Source organism: Lytechinus pictus, chromosome 15 (assembly GCF_037042905.1).
Source record: "Lytechinus pictus isolate F3 Inbred chromosome 15, Lp3.0, whole genome shotgun sequence".
Taxonomy (NCBI): Eukaryota; Metazoa; Echinodermata; class Echinoidea; order Temnopleuroida; family Toxopneustidae; genus Lytechinus; species Lytechinus pictus.
This window is the reverse complement of record NC_087259.1, coordinates 27,378,809-27,401,339: the sequence shown is the minus strand read 5'-3', so window position 1 is coordinate 27,401,339 and position 22,531 is coordinate 27,378,809. Positions and strand designations below refer to the sequence as shown.

General features: G+C 37.6%; 1 protein-coding gene across 1 annotated transcript; it reads left to right on the top strand.

The window, feature by feature from the left end:
- Window positions 1-318: 318 nt before the first annotated feature.
- LOC129278014 (pancreatic triacylglycerol lipase-like) lies at window positions 319-19,889 on the top strand. The gene is made up of 10 exons (XM_054914213.2): window positions 319-484; window positions 2,129-2,370; window positions 9,100-9,294; window positions 10,217-10,331; window positions 11,349-11,465; window positions 12,652-12,768; window positions 13,529-13,771; window positions 16,350-16,470; window positions 17,239-17,442; window positions 17,873-19,889. The coding sequence occupies exons 1-10, from the start codon at window positions 430-432 to the stop codon at window positions 17,958-17,960; spliced, it is 1,497 nt and encodes a 498-aa protein (XP_054770188.2). The 5' UTR covers window positions 319-429; the 3' UTR covers window positions 17,961-19,889.
- The last annotated feature ends 2,642 nt before the right edge of the window (window positions 19,890-22,531 follow it).

The following is a 22,531-nucleotide window of genomic DNA, read 5'->3' as shown; positions in this document are numbered from 1 at the left end:
GTACGTTTTTTTTTCGTGTTAGTGGAACATGTGGGAGGTCCAGTGCCCCAGTGACATGCCGGGTAGGCATGGCAGTAGTTGTATAAAGAGTTCATCATTCTTTTTCACGTCGATTGTAGTTTTCCGTTTCTCCTTACTACTAGGTTACTTTTTCAGGCTACAGCCACACGTAACCGATTCGATCCAAACCGATCAAAGCTATTGTACTTTATTTCGAATGGTGTTCTCATCGGTCGGTTTGGAGTCAGTTACTTTGGTGTGACTGTAGCACTGCAACATCTGGTGCGGTACTCACAAAGTTTACTCTCAATCATATTCTACGCCGATAACACGTCTCATAAGAACTTCATTGATATAAATTATGAAACAGTTTTTGATAATTCATTTGCTCCCGAGAAGTCGAACGTCAAAAACGTCTTACTTGTCGAGATGGAGAGAATGATATCCAGCACTTTGCTTGTAATTTTGCTTTCCCTTTCGTCTGGTGAGTGTGATTTATACAAAGTTTCTCGATATAACGGTTTATCAACTTAGTCTACAAGAAGTTGGTCTACTTTTCAGACAGTTTAACACCATATAGGCTTCTGATAGTTTAACACCATATAGGCTAAATCCATTAGTCTTCTATCAATTTAGTCTAATAGATAGTAGTTGAGTTCGGTCGCATGTGGATGGTCGATCATTCAGAGTGTCAATTGGATAACCAATTATCGCAGAGGGTTAATATGCAATACGAAGTTCCTCAGTGTTCCGTATTATGACCTCTACTCTTCACTTTGTATTTAAGACCACTTGGGGACATTCCAAGGCACAACAATATTGAATTCCATTGACGTGCTGGTGTCTATGATCATGATGATGGAGAAATGTGTTCGGGAAGTTAACGAATGGATGATAAGAAATAAGTTACTCTTAAATGAACAAAAAACACAGAAACTCTATTGATCAATAATTTTCTTCTAAACTTAAGCACTACTTATTACCTGACCATATTTATTTGTGAATCGGTGATTCTATCGTTCAAGCTGCTGAATATGTCAGAACTATAGGTGTCGAACTAGATTCGTCACTAATAATGTCTCAACGAGTAAATTCAGTAAGCCCAGTCACATATTTCGGATTGTGAAGTCTAAACATTTATTCAATGTGTAAGTAATGCATTGTTGTGACGTTGGGTATCACTGCCATATTACAAGTTGTAACAAGGCCTCTGTTAGCGCATTGTTAGGGCTAACAACGTTTCTATATGCGGTCGGTCATTGCTCATAAGATCCTTTTTGTTTACAAATTCCTAACATGAATGAACTACAAGAAAGGTAAGCAATGTATTAGCTTCACTGGTCCCAGTATCTGGGATAGTCTCCCTATCAACATCCGTTTGTTTTATTCATTACGAGTATTCAAAAATAAGCTAAAGACAAATGTTTTCTCAATGATATCCCCTCTATATTTTTTGTAAGCACTTGGAGAGCAGAATTTACTTTTTGGCATACAATTGTAAAGCGCTTTGAGCATGTTAATGGAAAGGCGCTATATAAATATTAAATGTATGTATGTATGGAGCAACTGTAGAAGAAAATAATAGACGGTTTTCCTAAAAAAAACAGCCAGGGATTAATGTATTTTGCAATAAATTTATTCAATGGAGATTGTTATGTTTTTTAATCAATCTATTTTTTTTTTTTTACTTCGTATCAACTTATTTTGGGAGTCGGCATCTGTTTAATTTCATGATAGCCTTGTTAGTCTTGCTCTTGTCCTTCATGCCGAAAATTATAATGGCCTATATTCTTTGCATCCCCTTTTCTCCTCTCCCTGCATTTATATGTAATGGTAAATTACAGATTCTTCTCGGTTTCGTTTTTAGACGACATTCAATATTCAAACAAAGTTTTAGCAAATGTTCAAATGGCGTAGAAAATAATGTTAATTTTCAGCAATGAGTATTAGATATTGAGCAATGTTTAAAGTACAATACTTTTGTTAAAAATTAAACAATACTCGATCAGTTCAGTTGGCATATCAGATTGTATAAAGCGTATTATTTTCAAACCATAGCGGCGAGTATTCCCAGATGAATGTATCAAATTATACTTTTACCATACATCTTTCATGAATTGGCTTATAGTCTGCTGGGCTTCTGACTCGGTATGCTACGGAGAACTTGGCTGTTTTACGGACGATCCACCGTATTGTGATCCTCCATCGCGTCCTGTCTGGCTACCGAAGAGCCCAGAGGAAATTGGCACTGAATTTATGCTGAACACCAGGAACATCCCTACAACCTCCTGGGAGGAATATCAGACTCTCAGCACGGACTTCCCGGATGACTTTTACAATACTGATTTCCAGTCTTACAGAGATACAAAGGTAGGACCACTATTTTTTTTACTTCAATTTCGACTAATTGGTAAAAAAGAGAAAAAAATAAGAAAAGAAAATGCCCCGGTTGGTGTTTCGTAAAGCTGTTAGTAAGTTACAAATAACGCACGACTGGACATGTTCTTAGTCAGCGACATGGCATATCATTTAGCACAAGAAAGGGTTGTTACAACCGATAATGTCGCAGCAACGCATAATGTCGCAGCAACGCATAATGTCGCAGATTGCGACATTATGCCAAGAGCGTCCGACGCATAATGTCGCAGCAACGCATAATGTCGCAGATTGCGACATTATGCCAAGAGCGTCCGACGCATAATGTCGCAGTCAACGCATAATGTCGTAGTTTTTCTAACGCATAACGTCACATGCCGCAACGCATAATGTCGCAGCAAAATGTCAACGCATAATGTCACATGTCGCAACGCATAATGTCGCAGTGGTATTTTCTTCAGGAATCGAGCTACAGATAAGATATAAAATATGCTTTCACTAAGTATTTTGAGACACGAGAAAGAGAATTTGGAAAGCAGGATTACTCTTTGTATGGATATTTATCAGTTTATTGCCATTTCGTCTACTGCCTTTTTCCCCACTATCGCATGGTCTGATATCATTTCGTCTACCATTAGTTAGTCAAGATGTTAATGATGCGAGCAGAAGTTTTTTTATATTCTAATCTGAAACTGGATAATTCAAGCACGTTATAAATATATAGAACAAGCTGCGTATCTCAATAAATTTGGGTGCTGAGTGCGCGATTTTTTTTTAGATTAAGACCTAGAATTTAGGCGTTTTGAATACATGTTTTAATCATTTCATTTTATTTCCGTTTCACAATGTTGTATATAATGAACATATCACAAAAATAAAGAATATAAAAAAAACATAACATCTTATAAAACATAATAAGGCCTATACATTTGATAACATTAAGCTGCCTTAAATGATTTTTTTTTGTATTTTAGAGTAAAACGGAGGGGCAGCCGAAAATAAGCAATGCTTGTGTGTGAGGCCAGCCCCAAAACTTAGTTTCATTACTTAATTTTACACAAATGCATAAATATAACTTCGTAATAGTAAAAACAATAATAGTAATAATTATCGATATACACTTTGCAAAGCAAATCAGAACTGAAAAAGCATAAAAATATAAAGCGAGAGCGAAGCGCGAGTTAAAAATACTTCATATTCCTGTCAGAAAAGGGGTAAATTTAAGCACTTTTTCAAGCACTATATGCATGAAAATTCTGAAGTGGATGTGGATGCGAGCGCGAAGCGCGAGCGAAAATTTTAGCCTTTATAGTACATGGTGATTTTTTTCCTGGTTGCTAAGCATGAATGCTTGTAAGCAAGCAACCAGAGAACCGACGGCTTAAGGTCCTCTACAAGGGACCTGATAGGCATAATGACTATTATGCCTTACCAAGGGATACTAACGCACCAATTAGGAATCAAATGCTTGTCACCGGAATCAGAAACCCCTGTTTCATCGACTGAGCTATCGCGCCTCTTTTGAGACATGAAATATTTTTTTTCCAAGTCTTCACCTCACCCTATCTTATTCATTCTTATGTCTCCTCTTATTTTTCCTCATTTTCCCTCCTCTCTTTCCCCGTTTTTTCTCTTTTCTTTCGTTCCCCTTCCTTTTTTATGCGGGGGGGGGGGGGCTTTCCCTGGATCCGCCTATGCCCTGTCGGCGGATGGTAAAGGCGTTTTTTTGCGCTCGCGAGCTGATCTGAACCACAAATCAGGAGTAGTACTGCAACAAGTCGGCAATGATACATAGAGTCACCGTAGAGGTCTAGTGCCAGTAGACCATTATGGTTATAAGATGAAATGAATATGCCTATTGGACGAAATGATGATTGGACGAGATGGTGATTGGACCCATGGCAACGATACCAAATAATTGTTAGCCGAAATGGGTTTAGACAAAGTGATAGCGAACCAACTGAAGTCAGACCAAATGGAACATGGACGAAATGAGAGTAGACCAAGTGGTTATTAGACCAAAAGGTAATAGACGTGGTGATATTGGACCAATTGAAAAAAATACAATTAGACTAAATGATAATAAACAAAACGGTTATTAGACCAACTGGCTATTAGACGAGATGGTAATTAGACGAAATTGTTATTAGACTATGTTGATAGTTCTTGACTAACTAATGGTAGACGAAATGATATCAGACCATGCGATAGTGGGGAAAAGGCAGTAGACGAAATGGCAATAAACCGATAAATATCCATACAATGAGTAATCCTGATTTCCAAATCACTTAATTCTCTTTCTCGTGTCTCAAAATACTTAGTGAAAGCATATTTTATATCTTATCTGTAGCTCGAGTCCTGAAGAAAACACCGCTGCGACATTATGCGTTGCGACATGTGACATTATGCGTTGACACTTTGCTGCGACATTATGCGTTAGAAAAACTACGACATTATGCGTTGACTGCGACATTATGCGTTGACTGCGACATTATGCGTCGGACACTCTTGGCATAATGTCGCAATCTGCGATATTATGCGTTGGTGCGACATTATCGGTTGTAACAAGGGTCACCATGCATTAGGAAACGATCCAGGAGGAACAGGAACGTTTCAACATTTGTCGTCTGGCAAACTTGTCAGACCTAACAACTTGTCGTGGTTATGAAAAAAAAAAGAAAAATGCGTTTTGTGTTGTTCGAAATGAAATCTGAAAATAGAAATACTCCGATTTTTTATTTTTTATTTTTTTTGCCCAGTTGTTGATCGAGTGCCCGGCCGCCACTGTGCAGCGCCATGGCAGATCGATGTAGCTTTATCCCTTGAATTATTGAACGCTAAACAGGGTAGCAGCAACTACCATCTTTTAATTTAAGACATTTTCAGTATGACCTTTATTAGGCAAAATGGAATCATCTTTATAGTATTGCAAATATTAGTGATGCATACACTTTTTTAACCAATCGTTTAATTCAATTCTTTGACAAGAGTTTTCCCTTGTTCAAAACTAAAACTAATCGCGACGTGAAAACCATGGATATCAAGGCAATTGTTCAGATGCATTAAAAAGATAAACCATTACTATGAAAAACTCACTCTCTTTCTCTTCTTTGTTTTCTTTTCTCTTTTCCGTTTTTCATTTTCCCTTCCTTCCCCTTTCTTTTCTTCCCCTTCATTTTATCCCCCTCTCCATTTCCTATCTTTTCCTTCTCATTTTCGTTCTTTTCCCCTTCTCCGTCTTTCTTTTCCTTCTCTTTTCTCTCTTTCATTTCCTTATCTTTCCTTTTCTATTATTTTCCCCCTCCCTTTCTTTCCTTCTCTCTGTTTTGTCTCTTTATCCTTTTCCTTTTCTTTTCCCTCTCCCTTTATTTCTTTCTTTTTTCTGTCATTATGAAAATGATCACTATCTTCCTATTCCTCTTCCTAAGCGCGAGATGAAACTTGTCGATATTCGATTCTGAAAAAGTGGACAATTCAGTTATTAGGAATAATTCATGAAAATGTTATGGGCTTATTTATCAATCTAATAAGCCTATAATGAGAGCGCGAAATTTCTTGATATTAAGGCCTGAGAACGACACATTTTCAGCACCTTGATAATTATGAATAGGATGCATGGGGATGCATGGGTAAATATATTTTTTCAACAATAATGCAAACGCAAATCACGAGCAATTAAACTGTCATGAAAAGGGTATTTTAGTTAGTTTGTTATAGAAGTAATATAGAGGTATACAAAACTTACCAATCAAAATGCGAGCGCGCAGCGCTAGCTGATACGTTTTGACAATCAGACAAATATAGGGTTATTTTAAAAACTGTATGGAATACACGAAGACAGTAAGGTACTTGGCAAATCAAATAATGCAAGCGCGCAGCGCGAGGGATAGATGTTGATATTCAGACCATAAAACATACCATCAAAAGAGCACTTTTTCATGAATTTGTAAATCAAACAGAATCATGAAAGCTCGATGTCCGAGCTGAGCTATGTTTTGTTTATAAACTTTAAAACGTGATAATTTCAGTCTGTAGAGCAAGAAAAATATCTCATCGAACAGGTAATTCGAGCGCGAAGCGCGAGTGAAAATCTTATATACTGACATGAAACATATTTTTTTTCCAAGTCTTCCTCTTCCTCTTCCTCCTCTCATGTTTCCTCCTCTCTTTCCCCTTCTTCTTTTCTTTCTTTCCCCTTTTTCCTCTTATTTTGCTCCGCCAATAGGGGGGTCGGGAGTGGGCCCCTCGCCACCCCCCCTCCCCTGGATCCGCCTATGCTTGCTGAATGCTTTTCAGCGGAAAAAGATTTTCCTTTTCCATACATCGGCGAGGGGTTTTGATTTGTGTCCGACATATTTTCTTGGGAGTTGCTTTATGAACGAAGTCGGGTTGCGAAGCAATCAAAGACGGTGCGACTGAAAGAATCGACGGCCTCCTTTGGGCAAATGTTGGGAACAGGATTCGTAAGTCCTCATGAATTGGCGTTATCTGATCTTTCAATTATTTTGCTGCCATTAATTTCCTTCGTACTGTGGAATGATGAAGCGGGTGAAAGCTTCTGAATGGGCTAGGTGAACAATGAGTAGCCCAAAGCAGGGATGCATTATACCTTGAAAACCCATTGGCTTACGACATTTTATCACGTGGTCAGCATGGTCAGTGGGTGGTGCCTACTTTGACAACAGCTAGAAAGCTAGCGGACTAAAGACGATCGGCTAGTGGGGAAGGTCCCCGGGTCAACGCCTTGGACGCACGGTTATAGTACTCGAATGAGAGATGCAAAATAATATGGCGTCGGGTTCTCCAAATAACGACTGATAATGTTTTAATAAAAACGACTGATATAAACACCGAGTCACTCACCAAAACGATGATTACATTGACAATGATGGTGGACGCGGACAAATATCCAGAATTTCAAGCAAAATTTGCAGCGGTGAAAAACTTTTCCGAGATTGCCGTTGCACCCTCTATCCATGCGATTTATTGCATTTTCAACAGAACAAATTAAAATGGTCAATTATAATTACAATGACATTTGCAAATGAAACTTATACAACAATATAAATTGAGGAAGGTACAATGATATTTTCCCATAAGTAAAAAAACAAAAGTATTATAAAAGAGCAAATTATCGTAAACATTACAAATGGAGGGATCCACTAGAAAGCAAATGCTTGTAGTGCACTGCAAAACTCTGGTGTTGATTTAACACCAGCCCGGAATCTATATCCACACCAGACAAGTGTTAAACAACACCAGTTTCGTTTTGGTCTAACACCAGATAGGTGTTTATACAACACCAATTAGTATTAAAACAGCATCGGTTTGATTCCAAACTGGTGTTATTTCATAATACTTCTCTGGTGTGGACATATACAGATTCCGGGCTGGTGTTAAATCAACACCGGAGTTTTTGCAGTGTGTGTGGACCCTACTATATATTTGTTAGCGCACTTGGGGGGGGGGGGGGCGTCGTGGTCTATAGTAGTTAAGACTCTCGTCTTTAAATCTGAGGGACGTGGGTTCGATTACCAGCAATGACACGTTTTCCTTCAGCAAAAACTTTACCCACATTGTGCTGCACTCAGCTCATGGGTACCTGCAGATAGTAATTCCTCAAAAACGCTGTGAGCGCCGAAATCGGTAGACTAGCTTGGCCGGGGTAAAAGCGCCTTGAGCACCTAAAGGGGACCGCACTCCTTACGATTGGTCTGCGACCCGATTTCAGAATAAAATGTAGTAGAAATCGATGCTAATATTGAGACTTGGAATATCTTACTTTGTAATGTTCTAAATCATCAAACGAATACCTATGTTCAAATCTGTGACTACGCTATCATCCTTCTTAGAATAAAAGCGAATTTAATATGTAGTCGTAATGACGTCATAGCAGTCGTACGATTGGCTACGATTTGAAACTAATTTGGCCTTTACTCCAACTTAAAGGCTTGCAATCTTTCAAAATGGTTATATTATTATTCTTTCAATTAATTTTAACCTCAAATAAAATGATATGTTCCATTCACATTTTCAGAAAATGAGCAAAATGCGATTTGTTCTAAAATCGGATCGCGAACAGTCGTAAGGTGAGCGGTGGCCTTAACAAGGTGGATACGTGCGCTATATAATTCCTATTTTATTTTATTTCTTTGATAGACCAGGGCCCCGTTGTACAAAGAGTTACGATTGATCCGATCAATCGTAACTCTATGGAAATCCATCAGTGTCATAATTTTTTCTACAGGAAATTTGCAAAATGTCCTTTGTAATCAAAGGAGAACACCCCAAATTGTCAAGAAATCAATGAATTTATGGATATGCATTCATATCTAGAATTTTTTTTTAACAAACATGCATTTCGTATGTTGACTTTGCTGGCTTGCCATATTTACGATTGATCGGATCAATCGTAACTATTTGTACAACAGGGCCCAGGGGGCCGTTTCATAAAACTGTTCGTAAGTTAAGAGCGACTGGTGAACCTTTCGTACGTGCCAAACCATCGCCAATGAATATACCATTTACCACAAGAAAGGATCACCAGTCGTTCTTAAAGTCGCTCTTAACTTGATAACTTGAGAACAGCTTTATGAAACACCCACCAGGCTTGATAAGCCAGCTAGGCTATCAAAATACGGGCCAATGACTCAACTCAATAAATCTTTGTGAAACATCCCCTCATGGACTTAGTTGAAGTGAATCCAAATTATTTTCATGCAGATAATAACCCATGGATTTACCCAAAGTTCTTCCGTGGCGTGGATGAGAGAGATGGTTGACCAATTCCTGATAGAGGGCGACTTCAATGTCATCAGGGTCGATTGGCAAAGGGGAGCCATTGGGGCATACGGTATATCCGCAGCGAATACCCGTGTCGTCGGCGCTCACATCTCCCTGCTCATCGATAAACTTAAGGTGAATTAACTTATTTCGATAATATCATCATTAGTAGTAGTATTTTTTTTTAATATTATAATTTTTAGTAGTAGTTGTTGTAGTAGTAGTTGTTGTAGTAGTAATAGTAGTAGTAGTAGTAGTAGAAGTAGTAGTAGTAGTAGTAGTAGTAGTAGTAGTAGTAGTAGTAGTAGTAGTAGTAGTAGTAGTAGTAGTAGTAGTAGTAGGAGTAGTAGTATCTTTATCATTATTTCTGATCATTATTATTATCACATTCCAGTATAATCAATATAATGACAAGATTTTAGATATTGTGACTGAAAGGTGATGGTATTTTATGCTTTTGTGAACATATTTTTCTTTGATGTAAAAAAATGTAATTCCTGTACTACAACCCCCCCCCCCCCAGCCGTGCCAAAATACCTATCAAAGAGAAATACATGATTTAAATTGATATAGTATAACTCACAAGCATAGGCCCATACGAGTGGACTTCATGGGTGAGGACATGCTGTCCCCCAAACAAAATAATGATAATATAATAAATGAATTAATTAATGAATGATTAAATGAATGAAGGGACAGACGAAAATGATAGACCAATATTTTTTTGTTATTTTAAAAATTATTGGAACATGTTGTTTTTGGTTGGCAAAATTGCACCTGCTTTTTCTTGTGAGTGCTTCTCATTATTTTCTTCGCTCGTTGCATGCACCCACCCTCATTCATAGCAAACAGTTTTGGCAAGTAAGGATGACAGAAATTATTTATATTTCAAAGAGACATAGCGTAGTTAATACTAATCTACTAATGGTTTGATCATCCGTATCTGAATGACTAACCGACTTTTAACATTAGGGGGGGGGGGGGGAATCTCTGCTCGCTTTACTAGTTCAGGATGACATTGAACAAGTAAAGGTAATTGTTTGCTTTATTTTACCAGTTGGTATATGGAGTGGATGCTAGTAGTTTCCACATCATTGGTCACAGTCTCGGTGCTCAGGTATCTGGCTATGCTGGAGAGAGACAGTCTAATCCTCAGGTGGCCAGAATAACAGGTGTGTTTCTTTAATTTTATTCATCTCAAGAGAATCAGAGGGATGTTTCGCAAAGATCTTAATTAAGTCAAGCTTAACGCTGACACGATTGATAACAGTGGTGGATCCATATAGGGGCACATCCGACCCGTGCCCCCCCCCCCACTGGCGTACCTAGGATTTTCCAGAAGGGGGCAATTTTTTTGTAGGATATTTCGTCCGCGAAAAAACTTGACAAGCAAAAAAAAAAAAAAAAGGTCTTCAACCACAAATAAAGGATTTCTTACCACAAAAATATTTGACAAGCAAAAAAAAATAAAAAAAGGTCTTCAGGTTCAAAAGAGGGGGTACACGTCTGTTTTTATTGCATTTTTACATTACAAATTATTAATTTGGCTTCTCAAAAGGGGGGGCACGTCCCCTGTATCAGTTGTGACTCGTCAGGGGGGGCAGGGATACGTCCCCTGCATGAGTTGTGACTCGTCAGGGGGGCAGTCCCCCCTTAGGTACGCTAGTGCCCCCCTTTAAGAGCCATAAAAATATTTGTTTGGTGAATACGACGTGCATACACAAGTGAGGACTTTTTTGTTTTGCTTGTCAAATTTTCCTGCCATTAATCACCATTAATTGGGAGTGTTGACTTTTTTTGGGGGGAGGGGGGCTTGTTAATTTTTTTCTGTTAAAAATGCCCCCTTTGGAAAATCCCGGATGCGTCCATTATTGATAAACTTATATTTCTTATAGAGGAGTGTATGAAAATGACTGATGACACTCCGCACAAATAAATTCAATCGTTCTCTCTCTCTGTCTGTTTTTTTAAGAATAAAAAAAATATTCATATCACACGACTTAATGGAGAAGTTGGTCGTCTGTGATGTCAGAAAATAAAACTTTTCAAAAACTCTGTTATTTTACTTTTTAATCACTATTCATGCTAATGTTCTTAGGATTCGATATATTTTCCTTTCACCACAACCCCCCCCCCTCTCCTCCCCGGATTTCACTTTATTTTATACCTCTGATATTTATATTGTATAGGTTTGGACCCTGCCGGACCATACTTTGAAGACACCGATCCCATTGTCCGTCTCGACCCAAGCGATGCAGCGTATGTCGACGTCATCCATACCGACACTGATCCTCTGTACAACTTTGGTAGGTTGGGAACTTCATGAGCTTGCTATCTAATGTCGCATGCAGTCACACGACGGAAATCGTGGAAATTCGTGGTTGACGTTCAATTATGATTGCTATCGTTATTATTATCATTATTATTATTATTATTATCATCATCATCATCTGCGCCTCGGGATAGTTTATTAGATAGATGGAGCATAATAAATGCTGTGTTTATCATTAACATCATCATCATTATTATTATCATGAGCAGTAGTAGTAGTATTTATCCTTATTATCATCATTATCATTATTATTATTATTATTATTATTGTCAAATCCAGCAAATTAAAGCATTCCCTCCTCTCTGTAGAATTTTGTTTTGAATTTTAAATGTTGAATTGCAAAAATTTATGAATAAACCCGAGATGTACGACACAGTTGATTTTAATTGAGAATGTTCCATAATTCATGGAATTACAAGTCCACCCCAACAAAAAGTTGATTTGAATAAAAAGAGAAAAATCCAACAAGCATAAACCTGAATTTTTTTATCAATATCGTTTGTAAAATGAAAAAGTACTGTTATGACATTTTAAAGTTTCGCTTAATTTCGCAAAACAGTTATATGCACATCAAGGTGGGTGTTTCATAAAGCTGTTTATTAGATACGAATGACTTTACGCCCGACTGGTGATCCTTTCTTGTGCTATGTGATTGATTTAAGGACCGAAGAACATATCCCAGCCGTGCGCAAAGCTGTGCGTAACTTAGAGGACTGATGACATAATTCATTCACTATTTCTTTTGAACTTCATATCATGAAATAATCAAATTTCTCCTCATTGTCATGTGAAACAATGTTTTAAACTTCACTGAATTCACTGAATTGCAATTTTTAAAAATCCTTTTATGGTTCATTCAAGTTGGTCATTATTGTCCTATCTGTAAAAATTGAAATATTGTATAATAATTGAAATATAAAAATAAAAAGAAATTGAGTTAGAGACTCCATCGACTCTCTCATTTGCATATCACTGAGATCATGGAGATGTTTATCTGTTTTGTGATAAAATAAGCAAAACTTTAAAATATCATAACTTTCTTATTTTACATCCAATTTTGATGAAATTGATTATTTTTCTATTGATTCAAATCAATATTTTTTATTGGGGTGGACTTGACCTTTAACATGCATGCCTCTTATTAAATATAATTCATGTAGGATATGGCATGTATGCCCCGTGTGGACACATGGACTTTTATCCTAATGGCGGTAATGATCAACCAGGTTGTGATCCAAGCTTGATAGAGGACATCATCCTTGACGGCTTCTATGAAGGTAAGGGGCAAGTATCATCATTGCCATCATCGTTGTCGTCGTCATCATCATCATCATCATCGCCACCATCGTCGCCATCATCACCATCTTCCTCATCGTCACCATCATCTACACAGGTAGTCCAGTATTGTCTCCCGACCGTGATAGCCTATACAAGTGTGGACGTGGATGTCCAACGATTTCAAATTGTGGGGCCTTTTACCCCCCCCAAAAAAAAAAAAAAAAAAAATATATATATAAAAAAAATAAAAAAAATAAAATGAATAAAAAATAGAAAATAAAAATAAATGAAATTAAAAATAACATGAAAATAAAATAAATATCTAGATAAATGAATAAATATGTAGACAAAAAAACAAAGAAATAAGAGAGAGACTAGAAAGAAAATGAAAAGGAAACGGATAATATATGAAAATACGTTTTGAGTATTAGATTAAAATCTGTCAGAAACTTAGATTTTGAAAGAAAAAAAAACTTTTGTTTTACTACCTCGCGACTATTAAGAATATTTTCCCCAGTGTTTACGCCACGTTCTCCCTCACCCCCTTCGTACTTAAATATTCGAATTCAGAATTCAATGTGAAATTCGTATTTATTAATTTCCAACAAAAGGTTGCGATACAAAATCATTATATACATGTATCATAACATTCGATGGTATAACTGATAATTCACAGATAAAGAAAGCCTCTAGTTTTTGTACTATTGTTGTGATTATCATTATCATCCTCTAATTTGTATGTATCATTTAATTCTTTAGGTGTTTGTCAGTTTGTAGCTTGTAATCACCTCCGCTCCATCGAGTATTTCAAGGAATCTATCAGCTCTCCTGAGGGTCCATACCTAGCTTTCAAATGCTCGCGAGATCACGACGATTACAACCTGGGATTGTGTTTCGACACCAGTCATTGTGCCCCTATGGGGTGGCACTCACCCTCTGGCTATCCAGGAGGAGAAAACCTCATGTATCAGATAAATACCAATGAAGATGAACCATACGGCGGTATGTCAATAGGGGTGTGTGTGGGTGGGTTGTCTGTGTGTCCTCATCAGAGGTATTTATAAGAATCAATAAATATACGACACAATATCATGAATATGATTATTCCACATTTGCCATTGATTTCGTTACACTGTTCTGTTTTCTGATATCTTGATCTTGTTGCACTTCTTGAAATATATTCTTCTACACTCTCAAACTGTTTTAACCAACCTCACCCTGCTGGGAAGAACAAAGTGCATAACACTATGTTAAACAGTGTGTTCACAGTGTGGAGCGCAATGTGAAAGCACATCCACACTGTCAAATATGAGTTTTTAACAATGTTAATCTCATTTTCACATAGTCCGCAATGTGAACACATAAATACTCACACTTTCGAGGTATCCACAGTATGAATTGTATCTTCATGCTGTTCAATTTGAGTTCATTATATAGTGTATAATGTGAACACACTGTGAAAACGCATACTTTCGAGGTGTCCACAGTACTTCACACTGATTTGAGAAACGTAGTAGTGTGTGTGTGTCACATTCTTACATAGACCACACTGTGAACAATATGCGTGACACTGTGTCTTTTGCGCCATGAGCTCGTTGTTAACATTAAGGATTTTTCCATTGTTAAGAAATCCCCTTTCATTTTACAACGAGTTAATTTTAACCGACAGTGATGGTAGGTTCAAATGCAAACAATCTTAATGTAAGTTGACTTATTCAAATGAGTTTTGGAAAGAAAAAAATATATAAATGAGAGTAAAATTCGCTGAGTGAGTCATCTGAAAAAAAAAATCGGTCCCTAGCTGCGTAACCATAGTAATGTTACATCTAGTTGTGTGTGACAGACATAGTTATGACACACGCAATTTATTAAATACATAAATTTATCACACACACTAGAGTAGTGTGGGACACACTCTGTGCTAAAATTATGGGAAGCCAAAAGTGTCAAAATTTTTATTACGTTGTATATTTCTAATATTTACTGTGCTCTTTCCTGATTCTTCAATGGTGAAGACAATCATCTATTTTATGCTTCCTAGACAATAATGAATGATTTGGGAGCCAATGAGCTGAAATATGATATCTCTACTGTTAGTGATTTATGTAACAAGTGGCTATCCATACTTAAACCACAACTTCAAACCTGAGTTTAAGTTAAACCCAACTTCAGAATACGTGCCATAGTGTTTGTGTGTGTCCATGTGTCATAGTGTGTCATTTCAATCCGCATTTATTGGAAACAAGTTAAAGGGATACTCCAGGCTGAGGATAATAATGATTTGAACAGATAACGACAAATGAGACAAACAAATCACTAAAAATTTGATCAAAATCGGACAAGGAATAATAAAGTTATATTTTAAAGTTTTGCATTATTCCGGTGAAATAGTTCAAGGCTTGTCTTTATGAATATTTAATGAGTAAATTGATGATGTCATATCCCCCACTTGTTCTTTTGTATTTTATTATATAAAATTAGGTTTATTCAAAATTTTCCCTCCAAGAAAGCAAATCACTGGACTGATTAAGTGCATTAGATATTCATTGCTGCAACTTATTTCAATACACGGAAGACATATCATTCACGCATGAATGAAACAATGAAGCAAATATGATTTCACGTATAGCATAAGAAAAGGGAACTGAAGTGGGGATGTGACATCATCAGTCCACCTAATGAATATTCATGAAGACGTGCATATATAACTGTTTTCGCAAAATATTGCTTAACTTCAAAATTCAATAACTTCGCTATTTAGTACTTGTTATCAGATTTTGATGAATTTTCAGCATTTTGCTCTGTGAATTTTACTATATTTAGTTAGGTATAAATATTTTAGCCCGGAGCATCCCTTTAGTGAGATAATTAAAAAGGTCTTTCTATTCATGCGTTACAAGAAACTTAACATCATTTTCAAATCAATGGTAAGTCTTCAAAATCAATCATCCTAGGGCGTTGAGACAAAGTTGAGTTGCAATCAGTGTTTCCACTGGAAATTACCCGAATTCTGGGAAATCCTGATCATTTTCAGGTAATTTTCAGGTAATGAAAACATTCCAGGTAATTTCGGGAAATCCGAAAATTACAATCAAACAACAATTAAACGTAACAACTTTCAATATTCATGTTATATTTAAAGAATTGTTTGTCTCATAGGTAGCTCAAAATTTTCCGCTCACGCTTCCGCCCTCACATTTCATAATTTTGTTCCTACTTTTAAAAAGGGCGTGGACAAAAAAAAAATTAGATTCCTTGATTTAGTTCACTTGGACCATGTTTAAGCTTGCTTTAACATTGTTCGAGATTCGTTAAAAATCAAACTTGAAAATTTTAGGAAACGACTATGAATTTTGGGAAATTTAGGATTCAGTTTCAGGAAATTAGTTTTGGATCTGTGAAAACACTGGTTGCAATTGAACCCAAAAGAACAAACTTGCGTTTAATCCAAATGATTTGCGCTTGATTTAGACTTACATTGGGCTGTACATGTGTATTAAGAATTGGACGTAAGGGTTTCTTTCAACGCCCCCATTACTCATGTTGGCTCCATGACTAACGAACTTCGATCTTGTCGCAGGTTACCAGTATCAATTCACTTTCAAGTTCGATGATCATCGCAAAGCCCATGATGCTAAAGGACTGATCTACATAACCCTCATGGGTAACAATGCACAATCATCCAAAATCGCTCTCACCTCGTAAGTATGCTTCATTCGTATGTGTCCTTAAAAGTATATCCTTGATGTAGATGTTTACCGAGGACAATGTTATGGTGTAGTCCGCCCGCCCCTCCGCTTTTCCTGTATTTTTTTAATTCGCATAATATCACTTCTTAAGCATTTATGCTGGTTTCATATACAAAATAGGGGGTGGAAAGAAAGATAAGATTAAGTGAGCAGGCTTGGACGGACAAGAATAAATTATCGTGTAACGCAAATTGGTTGATCAAGACTTAGATGGTGGAGTAAGGTGCAACCTTCTCCTCGGGACCCCCGCCTCACACACACACACCATTTGTGAAAAAAATGGGGAAAGAGATCAATAGGCGTAGCTTGAATCAAAGTTCCCCAGATCAAAGTATCTTCCCCTGTGAAAATCTTGGTGAGGCCGAAAAGATGTCCGACTGCCGGGTATCGAACCAGGGCTCCCAACTTACAACGTCGCCGGTGCCCTAACGACTAGATCACACACGGGTTAGAGGTTTGGACGAACTCCTTCCGATTGGCCGTCAACAGATTTCAACCTCACTAATTATTTTTCCTTTATCAGGTGTAGATTGGTTTTGGGCCCTGGTTCGATTCACGGCAGAGACATTTTTCGATCTCACCAAGATTTTCAAAACGGATAATAGCTCTGGGGAACTTTGATTTAAGCTACACCTGATTGCCCTCTTTCGCCTTTTTTAACATTTTAATAAAAAGCGTTGCCAAAGCTGTTCTGTTGATCTTTCCATTAATATTTCACAGCGAAACTACCGAATATTACACCAACACTGCATACGTGTATATGACGCCCTATGACGTTGGTCCTGATGATACTGAGGGTTTGGTAAGCCTATACTTCGAGTGGGACTATGACGCAGACTGGTACAAATGGTGGGATTGGGAGGCCTTCGAGAGACCTGAACTCTTCATCCATCAGATCCAAGTGATTGATTCCGAAGGGAATAAGTAAGTGTATCTTAGATTGATACAATATTGCCAATGGCCTGCCGTTATCAGTATTTAAAAGTAGTGAGCTTATTAAAAATAGTTAAAAGTGTAGTAGTAGTAGTAGTAGTCATGGTATTAGTAGTAGTATCGGAGACGTGGAGGTGGGATGTAGAACATTCTAAGAAAATTAATGAAGGGGTGGAAAGGAGTAGATAAGCCTCTAAAAGGGTCGAGGGGTTACAGCGTTTTAATGAGGGCTGAAAATAATGTTACTCGATCCTCGGCCCCTAAAGGCTGCAATAGGGCAGCCGTCCATTTTGCCAAGCTCATGTTTGGCCTGATATTGGGATTAATTTGTATTTGTAGATGTTGAAAAGAGAAGGAGTAGAACGTCAGATTATTATCATCAACAATATTACTTTTGTTATTTTGTTATTACAATCTCTAGGTTCATTATGTGCGGTGACTACAATGGAATCGAACCCGGAGATGTGAAGGCTTTCATCAGCTCGGCTGATGGGGCAACTTGTCCGTAACAATGAGCCTTAAAGAACCACTACCAATTATTATGGCATTATTTGATCTGGATCCTGTCAAAGATTTTGATTGATTCCATTAATCTCAACTATAGAAAACCAGTTGCACCATCTTTATCATTTCTTGTCTTCACTGAAAATAAAAAGTCTCTGCTGATTTAACATCAGCTCATAGCCCATAATATAGGAAAAACAGATATGTTATGTTTTGATATAACACCACAGGGCTCCGTAACACAATCGCTAAATTCCAATGACCAATCAAGATCATTGTTGCTTGCGCACTCTGTTTAAATACTGACCGGGAACCAATCAGTGCGGGTTTTTTTATATTTGCAATTAATTGCAAACCTTTGTCTTACGGAGCCCAGTTTGGCTTGAGCTTACACCATACAGCATGAGCCATCGCCGATTATAGCGTTAAAACAACGACGGTCCATACTCTCCCACTTCCCTGGTTTGATGTTTGATTCTAAATGGGCGTTGTTTAAACGGCGACACGGCGGCATTTGCTCCTGTGACAATAATATTGCTCCAGGCTTTATTTCGTCTAAGATATAAGTTTATGGTAGGGCTGCAATAGGATTTAATGCTAGGTTTAGGATGGGGTATAGTGTTAAATCCAGGGTTGAATCCATGAGTGTGTAAAATTCACAGCGGAGCGATTGTCGCCGGAGCAAATGTCATGGAACCCTAATAAACATGACACGGAGTTGTAACACCGTAGTTTCCTGCTGTATAACAATCTCCGATCCCTTCGTGTTGATAAAGGGATGAGTGATTCAGGTGCTTTTCAAAACCCCATGGTCTCGCACTAGTGGTATACACTCGTCCATTGAAGTGCCCCCCCCCCCCGGGCAAAAATGACGGGATTATGATTAGTTATAAGCACCATCCAGCCCGGTATCTTTATATAGGCCTACATGAAATCACCAGGAAGGTGTTTAAACAGGTTCCATGACATTTTATTTTCTATAGAGGACTATAAATACCGGGCTGACTGGTCCTTTATATTGTAAAATCGACATTTTTTGCAGTGTATGGACGAATCATTCATCCCTTTGTCAATACGAAGGAAGATTCTGATACATCAAGAATACAAAAAAAGAAACAATAAACTTCGTGTCGTGTTTAGATCGAGGGCTTGATTCGGAATGGCACTACCACCGATGATGAAGATGTCACTGGATGTCCGTATTTGAGATTGATTTGATCGATCACTTACCTTTGTGAAAAGGGACCGTGATTCGTCTTGATTTGATCGTGATAGCTGTGGCATTTAATCATGAGATGAATGGTAATTTTTCTGATAATTAATATTTTAAATGGTAACTGGAAAACAAACGTAGAAGAAATTCGAGATAAATCAAGATCGAAAATCAATAGTTCATGCAGCATTTATTCTAAGGGTTATAATGGAGGCAAAATATAGGTAAGGAAATAAATGCAAACAACATTCGAATGAAAAAATAGGCCTATAATGAGTGAACAATAAGGAAGATGCCCAATACATTGTACACGGATCGAAATCACTCGTATTTAGTCAGGGCAGTGTCAGAGTGGAAGGGAAATGGTCAGGGGCGACCATCCCCCATGATTTCCGAATAATACAAAAGGAAAAGAGGTGAGGCAACATAAAAGAAGGGGACAGAAAAGGGAGATCAATTATCCTTCATAGTTTTTCTTCGAGAAAAAAAAGGCAATTTTAAGATCCCCTTCCCATATCGATCAAATCAACATGTCAAGAAAGGTTTTCGATACTGCTACGTAACAGGAAGGGCCGTCAATCTTGTATTTGCATGCTAATTAAGAAAATAAATGTGTAAGTAATTTAGGTAAACAATCCTATATCTGATTTTAAATCGTGTGTAATTATATAATGATTATATCAGTACAGAGCCACCTGTCGAAATGCATTAAAATATAGAGAAAAAGAACTATATTCGACCGAATTTGTTTTTATTATAAGTTAAAGGTTTGTTGTTGATATTGGTAATATAAGAGTGGCTGCGGAACGGACTTGAACGGGGGGGGGGGGGGGGGGAGGGTGCTGACCGTGCAAAAATCACAATCAGATGGTAATTTAAACGTTTTTGTACAAGCACGGTTTTGGAGGGGAAAAAAGTGGGTTCTGAAGCCCAACCATGCAGCCCCCGGTTCCGGGGCACCTGTATGATATAAGCCCTGTTAAAGGGACCCCCAAAGAAAAAAAGAGGACCTCGCCCCACGATTTTGCATTGATGCACGAGGGTGCACTAGACAGAAGCGCCCCGTGTATCGAAGACCCGCGAGATCGATGAGACCATGTAGCTCAAATCTGATCTTGTGCATGGGCCGACGTGTCGGGGTTTTTTACATTCCAGAAAATAAAATAAAAAAGATAGACGGAGAGGCAGACAAACAGTCAGAATGCAGGTCCTAAGAATCTGACTTCTTTTATCGAAGTGATATGCATGACAAGAATTTTTTTTGCATTTTTAGTGAGCTTTGGGCGCATAAAAATGTATATTTCCATTCAGTCATTGTTGCTCTTAAGCCCTCTGAAGATTTATCAGATCTTATTTTTATCAATCTTTCAGGTCAGGTAAAATCTTTGATCTAAAGCAGGCTTCAAAGTAGTTATTTTCACCTCAAAGAAGTGTTTCGTTTGAGCCCAAAAGATATTTAGATCATGATAAAGGTGCATGCCACATATTAAGAGTGTCATTGTGAGAAAATACAGACTTTCACTTTCGTGATGATATGAATATAGTTAAGCTCAATTTGCAAGAGAATACAGATTTAAGGCATCTATTCATGCACAAAACTTAATTATTTGTCAAAATAGTTTGTTCAAAATGAATTACTAATATAACATTTCCTCTTTGCAATGTTGCAAAAATATTAGATTTTACTTGAGGATAAAGTGGGTAATTCTGAGAAAAAGAATTCTCATAAATCACGATATTTTGTAGGAGGAGGATTTGGAACAAGTGGAATGCCTCTGGCGGTCACACCTGCATCACGCGATTCAATATAGCAGCAGTGCTGACTTTGAAAACTACTATAAAATAATTATTCACAAAAAACATCATTCATATAATGATACAATACTACGTTCATTGACATTTGACCTTGATCATGTGACCTAAAACTTGTCAGTGATACGTGATTACCCCTATATCCACATTTTATACACTATATCTATAAACTTTGAAAGGTCTTGTGACCTGAAACTCGCACAAGATGTTCAGTGATACTTGGTTACTCTTATGTCCAAGTTTCATGAATCAGATCCATAAACTTTCAAAGTTATGCTGGTAATTCAACAGATTCCCCCACATGGACAAAGTTCATTGACCTTTGATGTTGGTCATGAGACCTGAAATTCGCACAGGATGTTCAGTGATACTTGATTACTCTTATGTCCAAGTTTTATGAACTAGACCAATAAACTTTTAAAGTTATGATGATAATTCAACAGATACCCCCAATTTGGCCAAAGTTCATTGACCCTAAATGACCTTTGACCTTGGTCATGTGACTAGAAACTCAAGCAGGATGTTCAGTAATACTTGATTAACCTTATGTCCAAGTTTCATGAACTAGGTTCATATATTTTCTAAGTTATGATGACATTTCAAAAACTTAACCTTGGGTTAAGATTTTGATGTTGATTCCCCAACATGGTCTAAGTTCATTGACCCTAAATGACCTTTGACATTGGTCATGTGACGTAAAACTCAGGCAGGATGTTTAGTAATACTTGATTAATCTTATGGCAAAGTTTCATGAACTAGGTCCATATACTTTCTAAGTTATGCTGTCATTTCAAAAATTAAACCTACATATTTAGTGTTGACGCCGCTGCCGTCGGAAAAGCGGCGCCTATAGTCTCACTCTGCTATGCATGCAGGTGAGACAAAAATTAGCGCAATGGATCTGCGTTCTGACTAAAATTAAAGTGCAACGTTGCCAGAACTGGCATAATTATGCTTTCTGGCATAATTTCGACCCTTTCAGCATAAGTCATTATGCCGGCATAATTCTGGCATAATTAGACTTTTTTTCTGGCATAATTTCGACCCTTTCAGCATAATTTGGGGCATAATTAGACTTTTTTAAGCAAAGAATCGGGCATAATAATAGCATATTTAGCATAATTTTGATCTATTTGAAGATTGAAGTCGGTAGAGCGGGGGTTTCGGATCCGGTGACCCGGGTTCGATTCCCAAGTGGTGCGCTAGTGCCCTTTGGTTAGGCATTTATCCTCATTACCAGGTCCCTCGGAAAGGACTTTAAGCTGTTGGTCCCCTGGTTGCTTGCTCACAGACATTCGTGCTTTCTTAGCAGTCAGGTAAAAAACCTCGGTATAACATAATATCTGACGTCGTATCTGCATCATGTATTGCGGAGAGTTAGAGAGGGATAACGGAGGGATGGAAATTGAAAGAAAGAGAGAGAGAGAGATTGCAAGAGTGGGTTAGTAGCAAGCGGAAGGGGGGTGAAGAGAGTTTATGCTTGCTGAATTATATGAATTCTTGAAGAAAGATTTAAAAAGAGTACTTTAAAAGTGTGGAGCTTCGTGGAGA